Consider the following 20,446-nt stretch of genomic DNA (forward strand, 5'->3'; position numbering starts at 1 on the left):
CCACCCCTCCCCATGCACCCCTTCCCTCATGTACCCTTCGCTGCGTTTAGACAACTCAACCGTCGGCGGCGGACGGGTACGTGAACCGGGCGACAAAACTGTGAGATGGACAGTGGGCTAAAAATAACCCCCTTTTTACCGTTTGCAACGCGTAAGCAATCGGTTCGTCCAGGTGTGTGCTGTGCGACTGTGAGGAAGGGCGAATTTAAGGGCGAAGAAAGCTGCAGCGAAAGAAAGCGTGCGCCCATTGGTTTTATTGCTCTTTCGCTCATCGGGTGAGTTCCCCTTTGCGTGGCTGAAGGTGTGAATGTGAAGATAAACATGGGTGAAACGTGGTACGGTATAGAGCATTGTGTCTGTTTTGCTTGGAGTTTATTTCGCGTTTTAATGTCAAATGTTTATAATCGTTAACATTATTGGTTGGTGGAACATTTTGAAATTCAAATTATTCGATTGATTTACAAGCGAATCGGTGAGACAGAAGAAAAAAAAAACTCTCATATAAATTCAACGAAAAGATTTAACACTCTCGACGGTGTCAATGCAGTGTAGGGGAACACGGGGCGAAATAGGGCACCATTATTTAAGCGTTATTGTAAAGCCAAGATAAACTCAATGACACAAATATATTTTACGGGACTGTTGTATCAACTGTCGGTTTATATATTATCTCTTATTAAACAGCACACTATTTTCATTTGACATTTTGGTGTTTTGGTTTTATTATTTAAGTTGGCCAGGTCAGACTGGGCTACGCAAATAAATTTCAAAAATCTCCTTTACTGTAAAGAACACGCTAAAAACAATGGCCGTGAAAATAAAAAAAAATGAGTTACTTATGACCATCCCTTAAGAAACCTAAAACCAAACCCATACTGGCCCTGACACCGATACATCACCTTTTCTTATTCAAGAACTGCACATATCCTCAGTGCTGCAAAATGTCACCGTCAATGGCATAAAAAATCTGACTGAAACAAAATCCATATCACCATCACGTACTCAATTGTGATAATCAGAGGTGATACTCAGAACGGTTGGTTTACCAGAACGGTTTGCGACCATCGCTTGGTCAGTCACTATGGCATGACTTTTTTTTACTGTGATCAGTTTTGAAAATGTCACTGACATAGTCATGACAAATTCCGGCACAAAACAAAATCATGTCAGCGTCACGAGCTCTTCTGTGATGATCAGAGGCGAGCCTCAAACAGTTGGTGCGCGACCATCACATGCTTGGTGATATTTTGTGCAACCAACTCTTGGTCAGTCACTTGGTCGTGACATTTTGTGTCGGTGATCATCGCGTTGGTCATGGGAGATATACGGTGCTGTCGTGATTGTTAATTTCGTGATTATCGCCGTCAAAAATGTCATGACCAAGTGAGTGACCAAGAGTTGGGTGCTAATCAAAATGTCACCAAGCATGTGATTGATTCTCCAACTGTTTGAGTATCGTCACTGATCATCTCAGTAGTGAACGTGAGCTGATTTGAGCTTCGTTTTAGTCATGAGTGTTGAGGACTGAAACAGTGACATTTGGCAGCACTGTTTACAGACAGAAAAAAACATGATTATGCTTGCGCCGGCATTAAGCTAAGCTTGTCAGTCAGAGTATCGCGTGGGACTCAAGAATTCACATGTCGTGTTCAGCATGTCATGACGCACTTTTATTGAGTATCAGCAATGAGCATCAAGCTACCACGAATAGTTCATCCACTCATGACATTTTGCAGCACTGCATATCCTAATGCCTTCAGGACCGGTATTAAACCTATGCAGGTCCAGATACCGATACTGAGTCCTACCCGATCCTGGAACCAATACTGATCATACCCGTCCTCGATCTGATTATTTACGCATACATGCCCTAGAACCTATCATGAGCTCATAACGGTGCTGGACCTAATACTGAACTCATACCAACCCTAGAACCTATAATGAACCCGTACTGGTCCTGCAACCAATTATGAACGTATACCGGACCTGGAATTGTTCATTAACCCATACCAACCCTAGGCGTAAGAATTAGCGTAGGAAATTTAGTAGAATTTTTACAGTGATTGGTTAAACGGTGTATCCATTTTCCTATACTTTCTTCAGATTTATCGTACACAAATGTCATGTTTTACGTCATAGGGTAAATGTACCAATAGTGGTGCAATTCGTAGTGGTACAGATGTGTTTTAATGGAATTAAAGTGTCAGGAAGGACAATTTCTGTATATTTTACCACATAATGCATCAATTTTACGAAAAAAGACAAATTTTTGTAACTGCTTCGTTGTACCTATAATGGTGGTATGGTTCCTATATTCGTCGTATTGTGTTCCTATAGTAGTGGTAAACAAAGATGCCTCAAAACAGTGTATAATATCAATGTAACTTAGTTTTGAAGCTGTTTTCGTGTGAATTACTGCAAGGATTACTGCCATTAGATTGATTTCTTTCGTAATTTGATCGTAAAAAATGTATGAATTTGGTTGATGAAAATATTGACTAAAGTACTGAATAACACCTATCGTCAACCCACACCCGGAGGAGAAAGCTTGATTTGAGGTTGATTTTTCACTCAGCCAGATAAGCGAATTTTGGCCTTTGTTTGGTAAATTACCTACAGAAAACTCATTTCTGTTGCTTATTTTAATGAAAACAGTACGACATGTCAAAAGTATCGTCTAAAATGTCATGTTTTTATTGATTTTATAACTAAGACCACTATAGGAACATGCCTATTTTGCGAACCTATAATGGCACTTAAAAATACGTAAATATGGTCAAAAGACAATAAATTTTAATAAAACAATATCATTTGATGACAATTCTGTTAAAAAAAAAACTAATAATTGCGTTGTTATGTGGTCATTTCGAACGTTTACAAAAGTATGAGTATCGTTATGAAATCCTGAGGATTTTGGGAAAAATCACTAAGAAACGGAATGGCCCCATTTAATTTTTAAATCCTTCGTAAAAGGCTATCATAAATAACATCCTATACATTCGAATGTATCGAGGCAAACGAGTTTAAGTTTTAGAAGAATATTGTTTGAAAAATGTTACAGCGAAATGAAAGTCAACCAAAAGCGGGAAAGCGAACGCTGTTTGATACAGAATCGAGCGCATTTTTGTGTGAAATATCGACTTAAAATTTTCTTTCTTTTGTTTGTTTGTTAGGAGGTTTTGTTTTACCTTTAAATAATAAGCAAACAGTAAAAACATTGCGTTTTGCGAGAATTATTAAACTGCTTAACATGTCTTTATGGCCCCACACTCCCACATATTTGAGTTTGAGTTTATGAAACAATAGTAGTCTTTGTTGTTTACCTTTCAATTTATTTTTGTATGTGGGAAGGAAAGTACGGAAATTTAAAAACAGAAACAAATATAAACAAAATAAACATTCCTATCTTGAGTGCATATTATCATGACATTTTGCAACATGATAAAAACATATACTAAATGATCTAATCTAACTTAAATAATCATTTGTCTCCTTTGCACTAAATATATCCATTAATAAATGGTCAAAAATCGTGAATATACATCAAAAATTACGATTCCTTCGAAGAATATTTAGTAGTCACATATACTCTTGTTATGTTGTGAATATTCAATCCATCTAATCGCTATGAAATATTACTCAAAATTGTCTAATCAGCCAAAAAACGAGTAGAAAAGAAAACAATTTGTCCTGAATCACCCCAAGAAAAGGCGCCCAAACGTGGCCCCCTTTGGCAAGAGTCTTTCGTTTTTTTTTTTTTTTTTGCAAACTCACCTCTTCGTTTCATAATTATCAATGAAATCTCGCCCCGTCGCACAGACTTTCCAAAACACGCTCCCAATACTAAAGGGTTTGCCGCTCAGTTAGCCGCTAAGAACGTTGCGCCACCACCAACACGTTCCGCAGCGGGAGCAACCGGCGGAAAAGCAGGGCGCAGGGTAGGGAGCGAATGCGGCCAAAGCCAATGGCGCTATTTCGGGGTCCGCTTCGCGCATTTCGCGCGCTCGATTAAACCGCGACCCGGGCCCGTTTCAGGGCCGAGATCGAGATCGAGATCGCTTTCGAGACAAGGAGCGCGATGCCGGGGCGCCGTCGACAAATCACGCATCACACACTCTTTCCTTCTTTGGCTCGCGCTTTCCCATCTTCCGTGTTCCGTGCCGGGCAGCCTTGCCTCGCGGCGGAGATGTTGCTTTCGCTTTCGCTCGCCCCGATTCGTCCCGTCCTGACCTTCAGGCGGCTGCTCCGGCACCGGCCAGGGAACAATAATCGAGCATCCCCCGGCCGCTGCTCGCGTTCACCGTTCGCTCACCCCGGCCCCCAGCGAACCGCAAAATACTTGCCAACGCTGGCAAGCGGGCCGAAGATTACGGCAAAACGAGGCGCGAGAAACAGCTCACTCTAAGCGTCGATAAAACCAAACAAAACCGATGCCGATGCCTCGGGATGCCAGTTTCGCCCGTTCTTTTGTTCGGTCGCGCTTTTTTGTGCCGCTGTTAGACACCGCGCATCCTCCTCTTCCGCCCCGCTGCCATCCCCTCCTGCACCGCGGGTGTCCTCCATCGGCCGTGTTTAAATGCGCCGTTTTGCATAAAATGAAACTGCTGCTGCTGCGGCGCGCACACGCTCGCACACCGATTCAAATCCTTTCACTTCGCTCGAATGCGAGGCCTTCCCTGATGGGTTTTGCGGTGTAATTTTTGCACCCCCGACTCGGCATTATTACATGATGCTCAATTATTTCATCGCGCGCTCGGCAGTGCCTTCGCATTCGACCCGCATCCCCCCAACACCGGGAGATATGCTTTGTTTTGCTTGTGTGTGGCGCGCGGCATTGGCGGTCGGCCAATCCTAACCAGCATCTTGGCAGCATCGTGCGGAGGATGATTTTTTCTTTCGCACGATCTGACAATCGATTTTACAATCTGCCGGCGGGTAGGATATTACGGCAACGGTGCTGGGTGTGTGTTTCGGTGTGGCTGGATCGGTTTTTTTTTCTCTATCGATCGGCTAGAGACTTTGAGCTATTTGGCCTTTTTCAGACGACTCTTAGGCAGAAGAATAAAGTGTAAGTAAGCTCAAACAGATTGCCTTTCAGTGTGCTTAGAGGTAGACATTCGTCTTTGATGTACAATGTGAGATTTTGAGTCACTCGGGAGCTCCAAAAGACTGCTAAGGACTACAATTTATCGATGTGAATCGAGTCTCTGAATATACATAGGGCTCAAGACATTCCAGGAATGACTACATCATTTCCAGACAATGTTTTCACAGAATTATAATAAGGTATTTCAGGTATTTCAGTAGCTGACAAACTTTTTTGGTACTACAGTGAGACCTCATAATAAATTGAGACACTCAGAACCACTAGGTCCTTACCTTAGACATGAGATATTAGGAGGATATTCTCACGACATGCTAAAACCAATATTTACGTAAAAATCGATGATTCAACGTTTAAGTACTTCAACAATCTTTTGGACGTCCTGCAACCTGGGTTATTCTGAGCATTTGCATCCTTTAGCAGGACTCCTTATGACCTTATCAAAACTAGCGTAATCTTCACGTGTTGTGCGTTTTGAACTTTTCTCCAAACTCATGTTATAACAAAAACATCAGCCGATGACTTCAAATTTCCGATGCAAATCGAGTCCATATTGATTCGTATGCTGATTGAACAATTATAATCAGTCTAAGTGCAAAAGAGCATCTTTAGCAGGGCACGAGTTACTACAAACAATGGCTCTCATTCGGCAAATTGAGGTTAGGCCTCAATTAGGCACCTCAAATCTTTTCAAGAAACAGAGAAATCCAAGGTTTTCAAATTGGAGAGGTCTCAGAGCAGAGAGAGAGTTCACTGTATTGTAAGGTCCCTGTATGATATGTGTTAATGTTCAGGACCTAGTTCATTTTCTACTGTTGTTGGACAAAAGAAAAAAGAAATTGTTTCGTGTTTTGAAAGGAGTCTCCGTGCCTGCAATCTTTATGAGGAAGTGTAACTACTAGTCTTGTGATAGGAGTGCTAATCCGTACCACTGAGTGTGTACAGAGAGCGCACAGAGTGCGTGTAGAGCGTGCGGAGTGCGTGTAGAGCTGAGCTGCATTGAGCTTGTGGAGCTTGTGGAGCGCTCGGAGCTATACTGAGCTCTTGCTTCTCACCCTTAAAAGAGCTTCTGCAGATCCAACATCACCTGTATAACGCCAACAAGATATTCCGCATCGCGATGTTGGCACATTGGAGGAAAACTGTATGCTTCATAGCACCCACTGTACGTGGTCTCAAGATCGCCCGCCGTTAGGTAGTGTGGTCAACCTCTCGCCCCTCCCCGTCCTTCCCCCTTGGAGAAACCGGACCCTGCCTTTCGTTATTTCTTTCCCTCTGCTTTCGGCTGCGCGTTTGCTTTCCACTGACCATCCCCTGCCGCTGTTCACCTCTCCCGTTGCCTCTGTTTGGCCTTTCGCCGTTTGTGTTTCTGTTTGTTGATTGACCGTTTAATGGCGCCGAGATGGAGAAGAATGGCATGGTATTGACCACGAGCGATTATCAACGCACAGGCGACGAACCTTCCCGTTACCCGTTTTCCTTCAAAACCTCCGCGCATGCAACGCTCCTCCATCCGCCGTTTTCCACCACCAAACCCCTTCCATCGACACGCACACACACACACACACACACACACACACACTCACACACATGTATGGGTTTTTGGTGTGGGTACCGAGCGCCCGCGGAAGTAAAAGTTTTTCGGTCGTTCATTCCGGAAGATATTGCGCGCCTTGGTACAACGGCCGCATCGCGCCGGTACAATCTACCGCCGCGGCCACCGAGGTGAATAAACAAACAAAAACACAAAAATTACTCCATAAGCCTTGCACCATACCTCTCTCCCCAACCTCGTTACAAACCCCACACACTCGAAATAAGCACTAGCAGAAATCGAAAATGAGAAAACTGCGAGCGAGCGGTGCGGAGTGGGCCTAGGAAATACGAACAAATCAAACCCCCGAAACGTTCGGTACCGTTCCCTGCCCCGTGCGCGCGCGGTAGAGGTTGAGATTTTTCATTGCCAAAGAAACGTGCGCGCTGCATACCGCCATACCGAGCACTGAAAATGGGCGCTGAAAAGTGCCCCAAGAAGAGAGAAGAAAAAAAAAGAGCCCAACAACCCAAAAAACACTTGTATTAATTGTTCGCACTACCTGTTCGACCTTAGCAAGCCATTCCCTTTTGCGGCGTAGGTTCCATGTACACACACACACACACACACACACTCAGGTTCCTGTCACTTTAATTAGTGCTGCAGGTGGGGACAGGTCGGGGAGAGTGTCTACAGGTTTGCGCGAGCGTGTCCAAAATCGATAAAGAGATTGTCAATCTTCCGCGGCGACGCACCGACCGACACGACCAGGAAATGGGCCTGGCCTGGGTGGCGTAACGTTCGAAAACGGAAAGAAGTAACACACATCAAAAACAAAAACAGGACACGCAAAAGAACGCCAGTGGTGAGCTATTTCAAGGAGAGCTGTGACCCTGTTCTTTCTGCGTTGTTGGTGTGCTCCCTCTGGGCTGAAGGTCTGCGCACACTGGCAGCCCTTGCGCGCGGGTTTGGCGGCAGCCCAAGTTCTTCCTTTTAGGATCCAGTTTTCTCGACCTCCCGAGGCCGAGCCCTGGGAGCTTTCGGTGGCGCAATCGTCGGCCGTCGGCACCGAGGGGCAAGGTGAAATTGATCAAAAAAAAAAACCTGAAACGCGCCTCGTCCTTGCCCAGAAGATCCTGCCCTCCGCTTGGCACGCATTTCGCACCAGAAAGATGATATCCAGTTGGCGCGATCGTTGGAAGACTTCAGGATTTGCATTTGCTTTTTTTTGGTTTTTTTTTTTTGTTTTTTTTTTTTTTGGTTTTGGTTGTTGACGGACATCTTTCCTTTCCCGCGCTCCTTTCGCCCGCGGAGCGGTCCAAAAATAGGCTTCTAAAAACACACACCACCACCAACCACTCCCCACTCCTGCGAGACACACGCGTGACATTTCGAAAATGTCCGGGCGCTCGTGAGAGACCCGCAGTTGGGGGCTGCGGGGCCACGACCGAGCGTACGAGAGGTCCGGTTGGAAGTCTTGGGGGCGTGGGAGGGGGGGGGTCTTTGGGCCGCTCTGGAGTGGGAGCGTCAAAGCAGCTTTGGACCTCCGACCGGGCGCGTGAGTGGTTCGGCCGTTCATTCGCTGCCGGAGCTCAGACGAGTGCGAACGCGTGACGACGCCGCTTTTCTTGTACTCCAACACCACCGCCACCACCAGCCGCTGCCGTTGTTAGTACCGGGTTTGGGGGTTTTGTTTGTTTGTTTGTTTGTTTTTTTGGGGAAGTTACAGTGTTTTTGAAGTTTTCCGGCTACCGGCTAGCGTGTTTGTGTTATTTCCTGTGCGTATGCGTGTGTGTGTGTGTGTGTGCCTGCGTGTGTTTGTGTGTGTGTTTCGGTGTTTAGTTTAGTTCGAGCAAAGCCGCGCTGAAAGAGAGAGAGAGAGAGGGTAAGGGTCGAATATTTTCCTCCAACTCAAACGACTGCAATCAACCGCAAGTGCTGGAGGATGTGCCCGAGAAACAATTTCCTATCTCCGTAGAAAGAGCGATAGAGAGAGCGAGCGAGAGAGACATCAAATTCAAACAACTATTCAAAATTGTGCAATGACTAAACCGCTTAAACGGCTCCCCAAGCGCGGGGCTTTAGTCTTAATCTTCGTTTCACAACTTTCGACCTAAACCCACCAGTTGCCAGTTGCGTTTGAGCGCGCAGAACACGGCGCAGCGCGGGCCCAAGAGGCGATTGCGCAAGCAAGCAGCAGGCAGCACACACATACCCACACACACACACACACATACACACACACACACACACACACACACACAGACCGATGTTAGTGATAGTTTTTGATACGATTTCCAGCATAAAACCGGACCTCGGTCCTCTCGCGCGCACAAACGCCTCGGTCACGCTGGGGCCAAAGCACGCTCGCTGTTGTTGTTGTTGTTGTTGTAACACACCGTACGTTCGTTTTTTTTTCTATTTCTTCCCCCCCATCCCCACACTCACATACACACACACACACAACACAGATAGCATCCATCTGGGCTGGGCGCAAGCGAAAAGAAAAAAGGACACACGCACCCAAATCCCCCGTGCTGGGCCTTAGGATTTTGCCAGCCGCAGGCGTAAGCGACGAACCTCCCCCTCGCGTTCCTGTCAAAGTAACAACAGAGGACGACAGCGACGACGATGCAGCACTTCAAAACGTAAGCTTCTTTTTCTTACCCTCCTTTGTTTTTTTTTTTTTGTTTAGCCCTTTTCGTCGAGTGTGGCAGTCCTGGGAGGGCCCTCTCTTCCTCCCTCCTCCTCCCGTTGCCATGGCTTTTGAATGGTTTTTGAAAGCGCGCGCGAAGAAGCTAAAGGTGTAGAAAAATCCGTCAAAGACAAAAGACATGAACTAGCTGAACCTGTGTATGTGTGTGTGTGTGTGTGTGTGTGTGTGTGTGTGTGTGTGTGTGTGTGTGTATTTCAGCGTGAGTCAACGTTCACGTTGCACAATTCTCGCCGTGGCAGACGCGAAGCCCGACCCAAAAAAGCTGGGAGCGTCCGCAACCCCCGTGTTGGCGTCGTCTGGCGAGGCGCGGCCAAAAAGGAGCCGGCTCGATCATTCACACACACACACACACACACACACACACAGGTTATGCTCAGGCACGGCATTTACATTTGTGGGCCCCGTGGGGCGTGCGCAGCCTACTAAATCCCGACAACCAACAAAAAAAAACGCAGTCATCCACCCCGTTGCCAACCGCCAAGCCTTGGAGCGCCACAAGAAAACGAGGCTTCCCTTCCAGCCTCCCAAAACCCCCCGTCCCCACCCCACCCCTTGGTTGGTAGGTACGGGTGGGTACGGGCGCTAGCGAGCCCAAAGCCGGGTACGTGGAGCTTTTGGAGCGCTGCCAGGAACCAGGGGGAGGAACGAGGGGGAGGGGGGTTAAAACGTGCGCGCAATACCCGTTTCGAAACTACGCCCAAGGGGGGAGGCGACACACAAAACACGCGGGAAGACAACAACAACAAAAAGCCAGAAACGTTAAACTCCCTTTTCTACCACCCTTCCCTCCCCCGCCCCGGGGGTTGTGCTTTTGTGGGTTTAATGGCCCCGCCACACCACCACCACCACCACCACCCCACGATCGCACCATTACCGCCGCCATCGATGCAGTTTTTCGACGCAAATCGCAAGGAAATGCACCCATGCAACATGGCCGCCGCCTGATAATGGTTTGATAATGGCTGCATGCGTGTTTGTGTGTGTGTGTGTGTGTGTGTAATGATGGTGGTGTATTACAGGGTGCAAAGCGGAATGGTGCCGTAGGGGAAGCGGGGTGGAGGGAATGGTAGCATATTTTCCGAAATTAAATCCCTCCCCCTCCCCACCCCCTCGCACCACCTTACCCTCCCCCCCCTCTCCTCGCGCCTCCACCAAGCGCAACCCGATAGAGGCCACTTTTGCTTACTTATACACCACCCCACCATCCTCCCTCTCCCCCCTCCCTACGGGTGGCTAGCCACAGCAAATCGAAAAGAAGCAAAAAAAAAAAACAATCCGTGACACGAATGCGGAAAGAAAGTGATTTCCTTCGCGGACTTCCCCCCCCCCCTCCACTCCACTCTAGGAGGATAGGAGTGGGAGGGTAGTTGATTGGCGCCCGAGAGTTTGTTGCTCTCGCAGTGGTGGTGGCGGTGGTGGTGGTGGCGAGTGGTGTTGGGCAAATGCGCGAATTCAAAGCACGAACCCGTCGTGCAGCGGTACAGCGGGCGCGGGCGGTCACACACACACACACACACACACACGCAGGATCACGCGCGGAAGGCGAAGGAAAGCTCGCCGTCCAGCCACGAGTAGTCGCGGGGGGGGAGAGGGGGGAGGGGGAATTGCGGTAGCGGGTCTAATCGTATGTAAGTAGATTTAGGTTAGAGCACGCCAAAGTGTCGTGTCTAATGGGCGTCACACACACACACACACACACACACACACACATACGGACACAGAGACACGCCGCTACCGGGGAGAAGGGTGTCGCAATCGCGATCGAGCGTTCTCCGATCGGGCCCAGCGTTCGCTCACGTCCTAACCTACAAAATGCTCGCCACACGCCCTCCTCCCTCCCCCCCCCCCATTTGGCCTGTTAAAGAAAGCACAATCGACCTGGCCAGCGTGTGTGTGAGTGTATGATATCATAACGACAGCTACCGTGTGGCGGGTACGGTACGGTTACTAACCGCCTTCAGCCTTCAGCCGTTTGGAGTTTCTCCTGTCCCGCACTACAATGTTGCTTTCTCCGCAAGTTCTGACGCATGAAGCAACGTGCTAGAATGCGAACACGCTCACTACGCACTAGTGATGTGCCGCTGTATGAATCGTTCGTAACGAGGAAATAATTCGGCCTCGGTGACAGGTACAGGTATTGAAGTTCCCAATCCATGAAGTGGCCACATTTAAGCGCTCCCAAGCATGATGTCACAAAGTTCGGGTACATTTGTTTGGAATTTTCGTGATTCGCTCTGAATGATTCGCGTCATGATTCGTTAGAACTATAAATAACATATTGTGAGACGAATCCAAACACTAGATTCGAGATGTTACCAAAAATCCTACAAATCTTCCGGGAAGGTCCTAAAATTGTAATGTTGTTCCCGTTTTGTAGCTCGTGTCGTTCTCGTTAATATCACTTGTAATTTACGTGGTTTTTCAGGAGTTCTTATAGTTATGGGACACTTTCTTGATTATTTCTGAAGGGAAGTAAACCTTATAAGAGGGGAATTGGATTCCAATGGCACCCTTTTTGGACAGGTTCATTGGAAATTCCTATTCCCATCGTTTTTTGGGTTTTGTCCAATTCCCATCACATAAAACTAACTTCCCGTAAGAAGGAGTCCGCCACTACTATGGGAACTCCGGAAATTCCCTGTACATTTCATTTACCAGTTGACACCCACAGAAAACGTTGCATATTACAATAAAGCGCTTTCCGACGAAAGATGAGAAGATTTGCATATGTTTCATAAGATCCATGAGTCTTCTCTTTTGACACTTCAGAGAAGAAAAAAAAAACACAATTCTTCATTGATTTGTGGCTCTTTTGCAAAATGATGAATCTTCAGAAATGTATGATTCTGAGACGTCAAGCAAGAACATTCCGAGTTTAATAGCTCTTCAGAATGAATTATGTATCTTTAGTGACTCATTCTGGAGTTTTGTCAGTACTTGAAGGTTCAGATTGATTGACTCACTTGGAAGATTCATGCGAGCGTCATGAGCCTGTCCCGGTGGGTTTTCCCATCGCTACGCTGCTACCCAGTCACCGTAACGGGGTGGCGCGAGCCACTTATAGCTGCCGGACGCCTTCAAGGACGCCCGGCTGTCGGAATTTGGCGCGGCACCGTTGGTGCCGGATCGAATCGCCCCGCTGGTCATGGGCGAATGCTCCGTTCTAGAAGGTGGCGAGGGAGGAGAGAGAGAGAGAGAGAGAGGAAGGGAGAGATGGGGCGGGGAGTTCACTAGTCGCTATTACGCGGAACTGGTGGCGAACGCCGCACCGCCAACCAAGGCCGACTCCTTCAGCTGTGACAGGACGCTCAAGTTCACGATTCCTTCCTCCCTGTTGTTTCCCTGCCTGCTGATGCTCAATGATGATGATGATGGACACCATTCGTTTCTTCGTTGCTGATTCCGTGTTTCCTTCTCCCCCGCTCCCCTTCACAGGTTGACGGTGTTGCTGGTGGCGGTACTGCTGGCCGCCCGGGCCACCCCACAGGAGGACCAGGCGAAGGCGAACCGGAACAGTCTGCTGCTGCGGCGCGGCGGCGTTGGCCGGCCGCTTGGCCGCACGACACCGACCACCACCACCACGACCACCCCGTCGTCGGCGGATTACGCTGAGGTAAGGGAATGGAACTCCAGTCCATTCCTCGCTCCTGGTCCTGTTTCAAGTTTGAACGTTTTTTTTTTTTGTTTTTTGCTCCACAGGACGAGTACGCGGACAGCTACGACGAGGGCAAGGGCGAGGACGGCAGCGAGGACGGGGCGGAGGATGGGGCGGCGTCCGGTGGCAAGCAGCCGACGACGACCACCACCACGACCGAGGCGCCCAAGAAGATCCGGCCGAGCATTCGCCCGTTCCGCAGCAACGACGACCTGCTGACGGCGCTCAAGAAGCGGCGCCAGGAGTCGAAGAACAACAAGCCGGCCGCCGGTAAGTAGCGAGAGGTGTGATAGGGGGGGGGGGGGCACAGCCACGGGTGAAAGTGACACTAGCGTAGGGGAGAGTAGCGTGGCGCAATGGGGCGCTAAAAGTCAACGTTTCGCTTCAAGCTTGTCTGCCTCTATCGGGATGGGTGGGTTCGTCGTCTACCGTCTGCCAGCAGATGCGGACACCGTGTGTGAGAGAGAGAGAGAGAGAGAGCGCTCCTTACTACGACAAGCTCTAGCGCAACAAAACGAGAAACAAACGAAACCAAAAAAAAAAAACAAAAATCAATCGCCAAAAGACTGCCCCGAACGGCTCGAAGTCAAAAGTTTTCGCCCGCCTGGTGTGGCCACTCTTGCACAACCACCAGCGGGCTGCAACCGGTCCTCGGGAGGTGGTTCTGGTCCTTCGTCCTTCACCTCTTCCTTTTGCACGCTTTGCGCGCCCCGTTTGAGGTCTCAACCCTTCCCTGCGGGCCGAACGTTCGAACTCGAATCCGATTCATTGATGATAACTGTCACGCTGCTGCTGTTGGGGCTGTTGTGGGGCTGGCCGGTTCACTCCGGACCGAAAACCGGTTCTAGCAACCCCGGCAATGGGGAGGAATTGGCACCACCTCCTCCCCCTCCTCACTCCCGTCGTTTTCATTCCACAATGTTCCTCGGCGAGACTTGTGGCAAACTGTGTTAAACTGGCATGGGGGGGGGTGAGGATCGTTGTATTTCACAAGCCAAGCAAGAGCCCTTGCGTGTCAACTTCTCTCTTTTTATCTCTCTCTCTTTTTGTCTATCTCTCTCTCTCTCGTGTCCTCCATGGACATCTGCACAATGCACATTTCTGCATAGTTGCTTGATGTCGGATGGTAGCGAGCGGAGGAAAGCGAACGGGGGAGGCTGGCTAGTTTTTTTTAATCTTTTCGATTATCGTTTCATTTCTGGGTCGAACGATTTTACGACCCAGCGAGCGGTTAACAACAACAAAAAAAAAAAACACAGATGGTGAACAAAACGATGTGCGCGTGGAACAGACCAAAAAAGAGTTCATCAAAAATACATAAAAAAAAATGCGGCACACTAGAGATGGGAATACAATACACATCGTAACTAGTAGCAATAGTAATAATTTACCGTTTTTTTCTTCTACGGTTAAAGTAGCAGTGTCACTATTATATTGTTTACTAATTTTTCTTACACTCTCTTTCAAAATTTTGATAAAAAATGGGCGACTTTCTGCAAAGAAATAAAAAAATATTCAAATAGGGTAACCGTACCAGTATTCGGCAGTGTACCTGTTTTCGGCAGGGTAGCTACACAAAAAAAAAGCGTTGAAAACTGTCTCAACACATATTTTTTTAATAGAGATATACTAATTTGTTATTCATATACGAAGTTTGCCATCGTTTCCTTGCATGTATTTCAAAATATCAAGTAAAATGTCCAGAGTTCACAATTGTTCGGCAGATTTGCTGCCAGCCAATAGTTCGGCAGGTTTCATTGTTAAGAGAACCGGAGCAGTAAAACAATGAAGGTGTGGTTTTCATGAAAGATTCTGTGGTTGCAGATTATATTCTAGCCCGGTTAGAACTTTAAAATCACGAAAAACAAGTAATTATTCACATTGAATGCTGCCGAAAATAGGTACCCGGTGAATGTTGATTTTTGACAGATTCACTGCTGTGGGCTCTTGCCGAAACTTGGAACAATAACACACGTTTGATTTTGCTGAATAATTATTTAAAACTTGGCCAGAACACTGCAATGCGTATGTCGACACATAAAACGACATTTCTTGTATCACATATCAACAGCTTCACAGTAAACAAACCAATAACTTGAGAGAAATATAATAATTCGTGAGCCAGTTGGAGCCATACTCTATAGCCGTCAGATTGTCTCTTTTCCTTTAATGCCTACTTTGTTTGTAACTCACGTCAAAGTGATTGTAAAAACTGCCAGTAAAATGGCCAAAAGGGGCAACAAAAAATAATAATTTGAGTACTTTTCGACACAAATCTTAGAAAATTGATAGTGTATTATTGTTTTAAACAAAAATTCTACCTATTGGCATTGATTAAAACATTTTCTGACCCGTATTCGCGTTGCCGAAAATAGGAGCACAGCCTGCCTGGAAATAGGACCAAGCTGCCGAAAACAGGAACAAAAACAGTGTTTGCATTTTGACGTATATCTCCCAAAAAATACATTTAAATCGGCAAATAAAAAATAGCGCAACATAATACGATAGTTCATCGTTCAAAATAATGGCACTTTATGGCATGAAATGGCATGAAAAATAATAAAAATTGTAAGTGTAGGAGCAGTTTTTGCGAAACTGCTGCCCTAACCTGCCCAATACTGGCACACATTTACGCTAGCCAATTCTTGAAATGAATTATTGTGACGTTTCTACTCCACTTGATTGGACCCTATATTCTGAACGCTTTATCGCTATCGAGACGGATTGTTTGCGTGATCTCGGCAGGACCTTTATTGCTTTCCTTTCCAAGAGAATCAAGATGTGATCGAGATCATTGAATTGGTCGTGAAGATCATGCCATTTGGTTTAACACGGGAGCTTTCATGCTATTTGGAGGTCGAATGGATCTAAAAGGATTAAGAATCAAGATTAAGATCTAGACACGTTTGCGCAGGTTTTTTCCCCCTGATCGACTGACATTCTTGTTACAATTTTTGCAATACTCGACACATTTGTATGGTGTTTGACATCCATTGAGCGGTTTGTTTGTAGCTTTGTTTGTTCAGGAGGATTCAGTTTTTGTGAGATCTCAACTGGAATCGATTTCACTCATAGTAGAACTTCAGGCAAAACGGGTATGTAGTTTAGTGGGTCGGATGAGTTCAGTTCGATGAGTGCTCTAATTAGTCGATCTAATTAGTGATGGGAAAAATGAAGATTTCGTCGGAATCAATTCCAGCTAGCTCCAACGTTTTTTGGAATCGATTCCCGATAGTAGGTCCGGAATTAGTTTCCAGAATCGATTCCGGAATCGGCTCCGAAATTGGTTCCGGAATCGGCTCCGAAATTGGTTCCGGAATCGGCTCCGAAATTGGTTCCGGAATCGGTTCCGGATTTAGTCCCAGAATTGACTCCGAAATCAGAATTGGCTTCGAAACGGAGTCGGTTTTGGCATCTTCATAGGATTAGGCGTTTGGGTCCAATGATGCTACGTGCTGATAGCGGCAAAGAATCAAAATTTACTAGTTAATTAGCTATTCACATGGAGATTCCCGGATCTATTTCGCTTCCCACACTTCTTATTTCAATTCAAAAACTAATTCTCATTCCGGAGCTAACTCCATTTCTGGAGTCAAGCCTGGTTCCGTTACCGGAGCAAATTGTGATTCCCAGGTTGATGCCGATTCCGGAGACGATTCTGATTCCGGAATCGGCTACGGATTCGAATCCGAAAACGGCTCCGGAACCAACTCCGGAATCGGCTCCGTATTCAACTCCGGAATCGGCTCCGGAATCGATTCCAGGATCGGAATCGGCTCCGGAATTGATTCCGAACACGGAATCGGAATCGGGAGGGTCTGATTCTGAGCTCCAACCACTAGATCTAATATAGATACACAGAAAGGCATGAACCTTTGACAGTGTCTGGACCAATGTGTTTCGAATGTAGCAGTATTGAAAGAGTTGCTGTTGCGTTTGTCACTTTGGTTTCACCGAAGATTTCGTAGTATAATTTTATTTTAGTTTTTGAGTTAAGCGGCATACTGGGCACCGATACTGCCGCCTGAAACGTTTCGCTAAATTCGTCTGTTCCTTGCCAGTGTACGGGAAGAAGGGGGGAGGACCCCCTTAGTTACCTTGTGTAGGTGTGTGCGTTTTGTTTGTCTATTTTGTTTGGAACTTTGCATTCATGCCATAGTTATTTTGCCGCTTTTTGCCGTTTTGAATTCTTCTTACGCACCTCCCGGGTGCATCTGCTTCGGAAGCATTCTTTTGGACTGATTCGTTGTATATATGGGTGAATGGGTGGCAGAGGGGGTTGAAAGCATAGAGTGGCTCCCTGGGGGCCTGTGGGAGTTCCAACATCCAACATCTCCAGTGGTGCTAAACTAGTTGCGGTTCTGTTTGCGTCCCTTTGCGTTTGCTCCCATGGAATTGTGAACCCATGGGACAAAAGTTGTTCGGGAACTCACTTCACGCCGTGAGTGCTGCCCTTGTTATTTGCTTTGCGCAAGGCATTAAAAAGAGCAAAACAATCGAAAACTAGCCTTAACGTAATCATCATGGACACAACGTTAAATTTACCCATGTGTTTTCTCCTTCTTTTTACCTCTGTTTTTTTTTCTCTCCCCCTCTTTCTTGTTCCCCGCAGCACCGAAGGAGAAGGTGTACGATGACGAGGACGTGCCGGCACCAGCCGCCCCGGCCAAAAGCGCGAAAGCTCCCGCAATCGGTAAAATAGCAGATAATGTAGTATTTTCCTTCTCGAAACGTAACCAAAACCAATAATCACACCACCATCACCATTGCCTGCTCCACATCCCATCAACCCCGCCCCCCCCCCCCTCTCATTCCATTGACCTATCGGCTCTCTCCCTCCCAACCCATTTCCTCAGATTAATTCGCGTACGGCGTTTCCGGCTCGTTGTTTCACCTTTTTTGTTGAATGTTTTGTGTTTTCTTCGATTATAACCTATTTGGCACTGGCCTGATCGCCATCCCGCTTCTTCCTTGTGCTGTGCGCGTGAGGCATAACCTCCATTAATGTATTCTTTTTTTTTTTGTTTTTGGAGCTCACTTCCCTTCGGCTCGTGTTCGGTTTTACGCGATCCGTTTTCGATAACGTTTTTCAGTAAATTGTCGCCCCGTGCGTGCGCTTGTGAATGTGTGTGTGTGTGTGTGAGCGTTTGCCGATTGACATCGTTTTTTTTTTTTTTTGTTTGAGTATGCCGGGATCCATTTAATTTTGTCCTGTTTATCCCCCCCCCCCACCCGTCCCCTCACATCCTTAAGTCGCACTCAAATCCCTCCCTTTGTGGTTCTGAGCACAGTGATTAGGAACAAAACAAACAAACACACACACACGTACACACACACACAAACGCTCCTCATACTCATACTCTCTTTCTCTTTCACTCCCTCTCGCGTACACATTTGCGCCCTCTTGTGTGTGTGTGTGTGTGTTTTTTTTTTAATATTAATATTTGTTCAATGTAACGCATAGTCCCTTAATAAAATGTTATTACCGTCACTGGAAAGATGTAACCGGACTTCTTCTTCTTCTACTTTTTTTGCTGCTGCTGCTGCTGCTGCTCTGTGATTGGAATGCTTACACATACATACATACACACATACATACACTGATGCACGTCCTCTGAGACGTCTGTGCGTAGGAATAAGTAGTGTTAGTAGTAGTGGTAGTAATAGTAGTAGTAGTAGTAACAGTACTGGAACATCCCCCCTGAGTGAGGTTAATACTGATCAGGTTTTACACACTAAGCAGCTACATATCCACTCCTTCCACCGTTTCCCGCACCCACACACACACACACACACACAGATAAAACTCTCCTCACCTATTGCTGCACGTACATGTACCCGTGTTTGGTTGGCTGTGTGAGTTGACAGCGCGTTTGCGTCACGCTTAGAAGGACTTGTTCACTATGGTTCACTACTACACGCTTAGGCCGTTCTCATTCGCTTCACATTCGCTCCGAGCACCTTCCCTTCCCTTCCCTTTACTCGCTCTTGTTCCACCAAAAACCAAATTAAAAAAATAAATCATTAAGTTGAGCTCGCGACTCCGACAGCCGCGCTCCATGTTTACACGACCATTCGTTTTACTCCCCGCCTATCCCGATCCTCCATCCATCGAAACTCGAAGCGCAGTTTATAAACCGGCACTCAAACGACCTCCGGATTGTGCAGTAGTGTGGGGCTAAAGGTGGACCCGCACGGTGCCCCTTTTTCTACCCTTCTTCACTTCTCTTTCTCTCTGCCTGTTTCTCTCGCATTCTACATCTCCCTTTCTCTCTCTCTCTCTCTCTCTCTCTTTATCTCTCTCTCTCTCTATCTATCTCTTTCTCTCCCCATTTCTCTTCCATCTCTCTATCTGTCTGTTCCGTCTCTTCCGCAGTTCCGAGCAAACGGCGGTTCGGTAGCGGTGCGGCACGGAAGGACGACCACTCGTCGGCGGACGCGGCCAACAACGAGGCGCACGAGGGTGGTAGCGACGGTGGTGCGGGCGGCAACAGCAGCAACGGTGCCAAGTCGCTGATCGGGCGTCTCGGCCGGTCCCGGTTCGCACTGAAGCAGTGAGTTCCGAGACATGCAGACAGCGACAAGGGGGGGAGAGGGGGAATTGGGCGAGGTGGCAGAACTTTCCCCTAACCTAAAAATCCAAGTCCCTCCCCAGGACCAGCCAGCATTTGGAGTGCGAGAGAAGCGAGAAGCAATCGTAAGAGCGAGTGAGACAGAAAATGAGGAGAGACAGTGTGAGAGAGAGAGAGAGAGAGAGAGAAAGAGAGAGAGAGAATGAGCGAGAGTTAGAAAGAAACATTTGCTTTGACAGGGAAACCCAGCGAAGGTCGTGTCTATCCCCTTGCAGCACTACTTACAGCACTCGAACGCGGACGCGGACGCCCCAAAACTCTGTTTACCGCGCTTGCGGACCAGGGGCCGTCAACCCGGTTCGGTGTACACTGTGCAGTTAGTAGTGGTAGTAGTAGTAGCAGTAGTACTAGTAGGCCAACGTCACAACTTCCACAAAAAAAAACCCTGCCAATATTAGCTCGCCGTTTACGTTTAGCTATTTGTTATATGTAGTAAAACAACAACAAAACAAAAACAAAACACCTACACTCACACACACACACACACACAAATACATACAAAACACACATTTTATTACTCGTTGGAGCAAATAAAATGCGCGCGGCAAAGGCGCGCCCGTTTTCCCGTGAAGCCGTTTCTTTGGGGGTTTTGGGTGTGATTGGGTCAGCGTGTGTGTGTGTGTGTGTGTGTGTGTGTGTGTGTGTGTGTGTGTGTGTGTGTGTGTGTGTGTGTGTGTGTGTGTGTGTGTGTGTGTGTGTGTGTGTGTGTGCGTATTCCCTTTTCCGTTGTGGCTCATTTTACCCCGTTCTACTAGCTCACTAGGCTCACGCTAAACTGTCAGAAATGACAGGAGCAAACCAAAAT

At 47.2% G+C, this 20,446-nt stretch overlaps 1 protein-coding gene across 3 annotated transcripts; it reads left to right on the forward strand.

Moving 5' to 3' along the window:
- The first annotated feature begins 183 nt into the window (after positions 1-183).
- LOC120905532 lies at positions 184-20,206 on the forward strand. 3 transcript variants are annotated; one of them, XM_040316395.1, is made up of 6 exons: positions 184-275; positions 9,110-9,286; positions 12,790-12,967; positions 13,054-13,279; positions 17,622-17,702; positions 19,386-20,206. In XM_040316395.1, the coding sequence occupies exons 2-6, from the start codon at positions 9,270-9,272 to the stop codon at positions 19,565-19,567; spliced, it is 684 nt and encodes a 227-aa protein (XP_040172329.1). In that variant the 5' UTR covers positions 184-275; positions 9,110-9,269; the 3' UTR covers positions 19,568-20,206. The 3 variants fall into 3 exon arrangements, with proteins under 3 accessions (XP_040172329.1, XP_040172328.1, XP_040172327.1); XM_040316394.1 differs by lacking the exon at positions 184-275 and adding an exon at positions 8,192-8,306; XM_040316393.1 differs by lacking the exon at positions 184-275 and adding an exon at positions 8,206-8,523.
- The last annotated feature ends 240 nt before the right edge of the window (positions 20,207-20,446 follow it).

The sequence above is a fragment of the Anopheles arabiensis genome, chromosome X (assembly GCF_016920715.1).
Source record: "Anopheles arabiensis isolate DONGOLA chromosome X, AaraD3, whole genome shotgun sequence".
Taxonomy (NCBI): Eukaryota; Metazoa; Arthropoda; class Insecta; order Diptera; family Culicidae; genus Anopheles; species Anopheles arabiensis.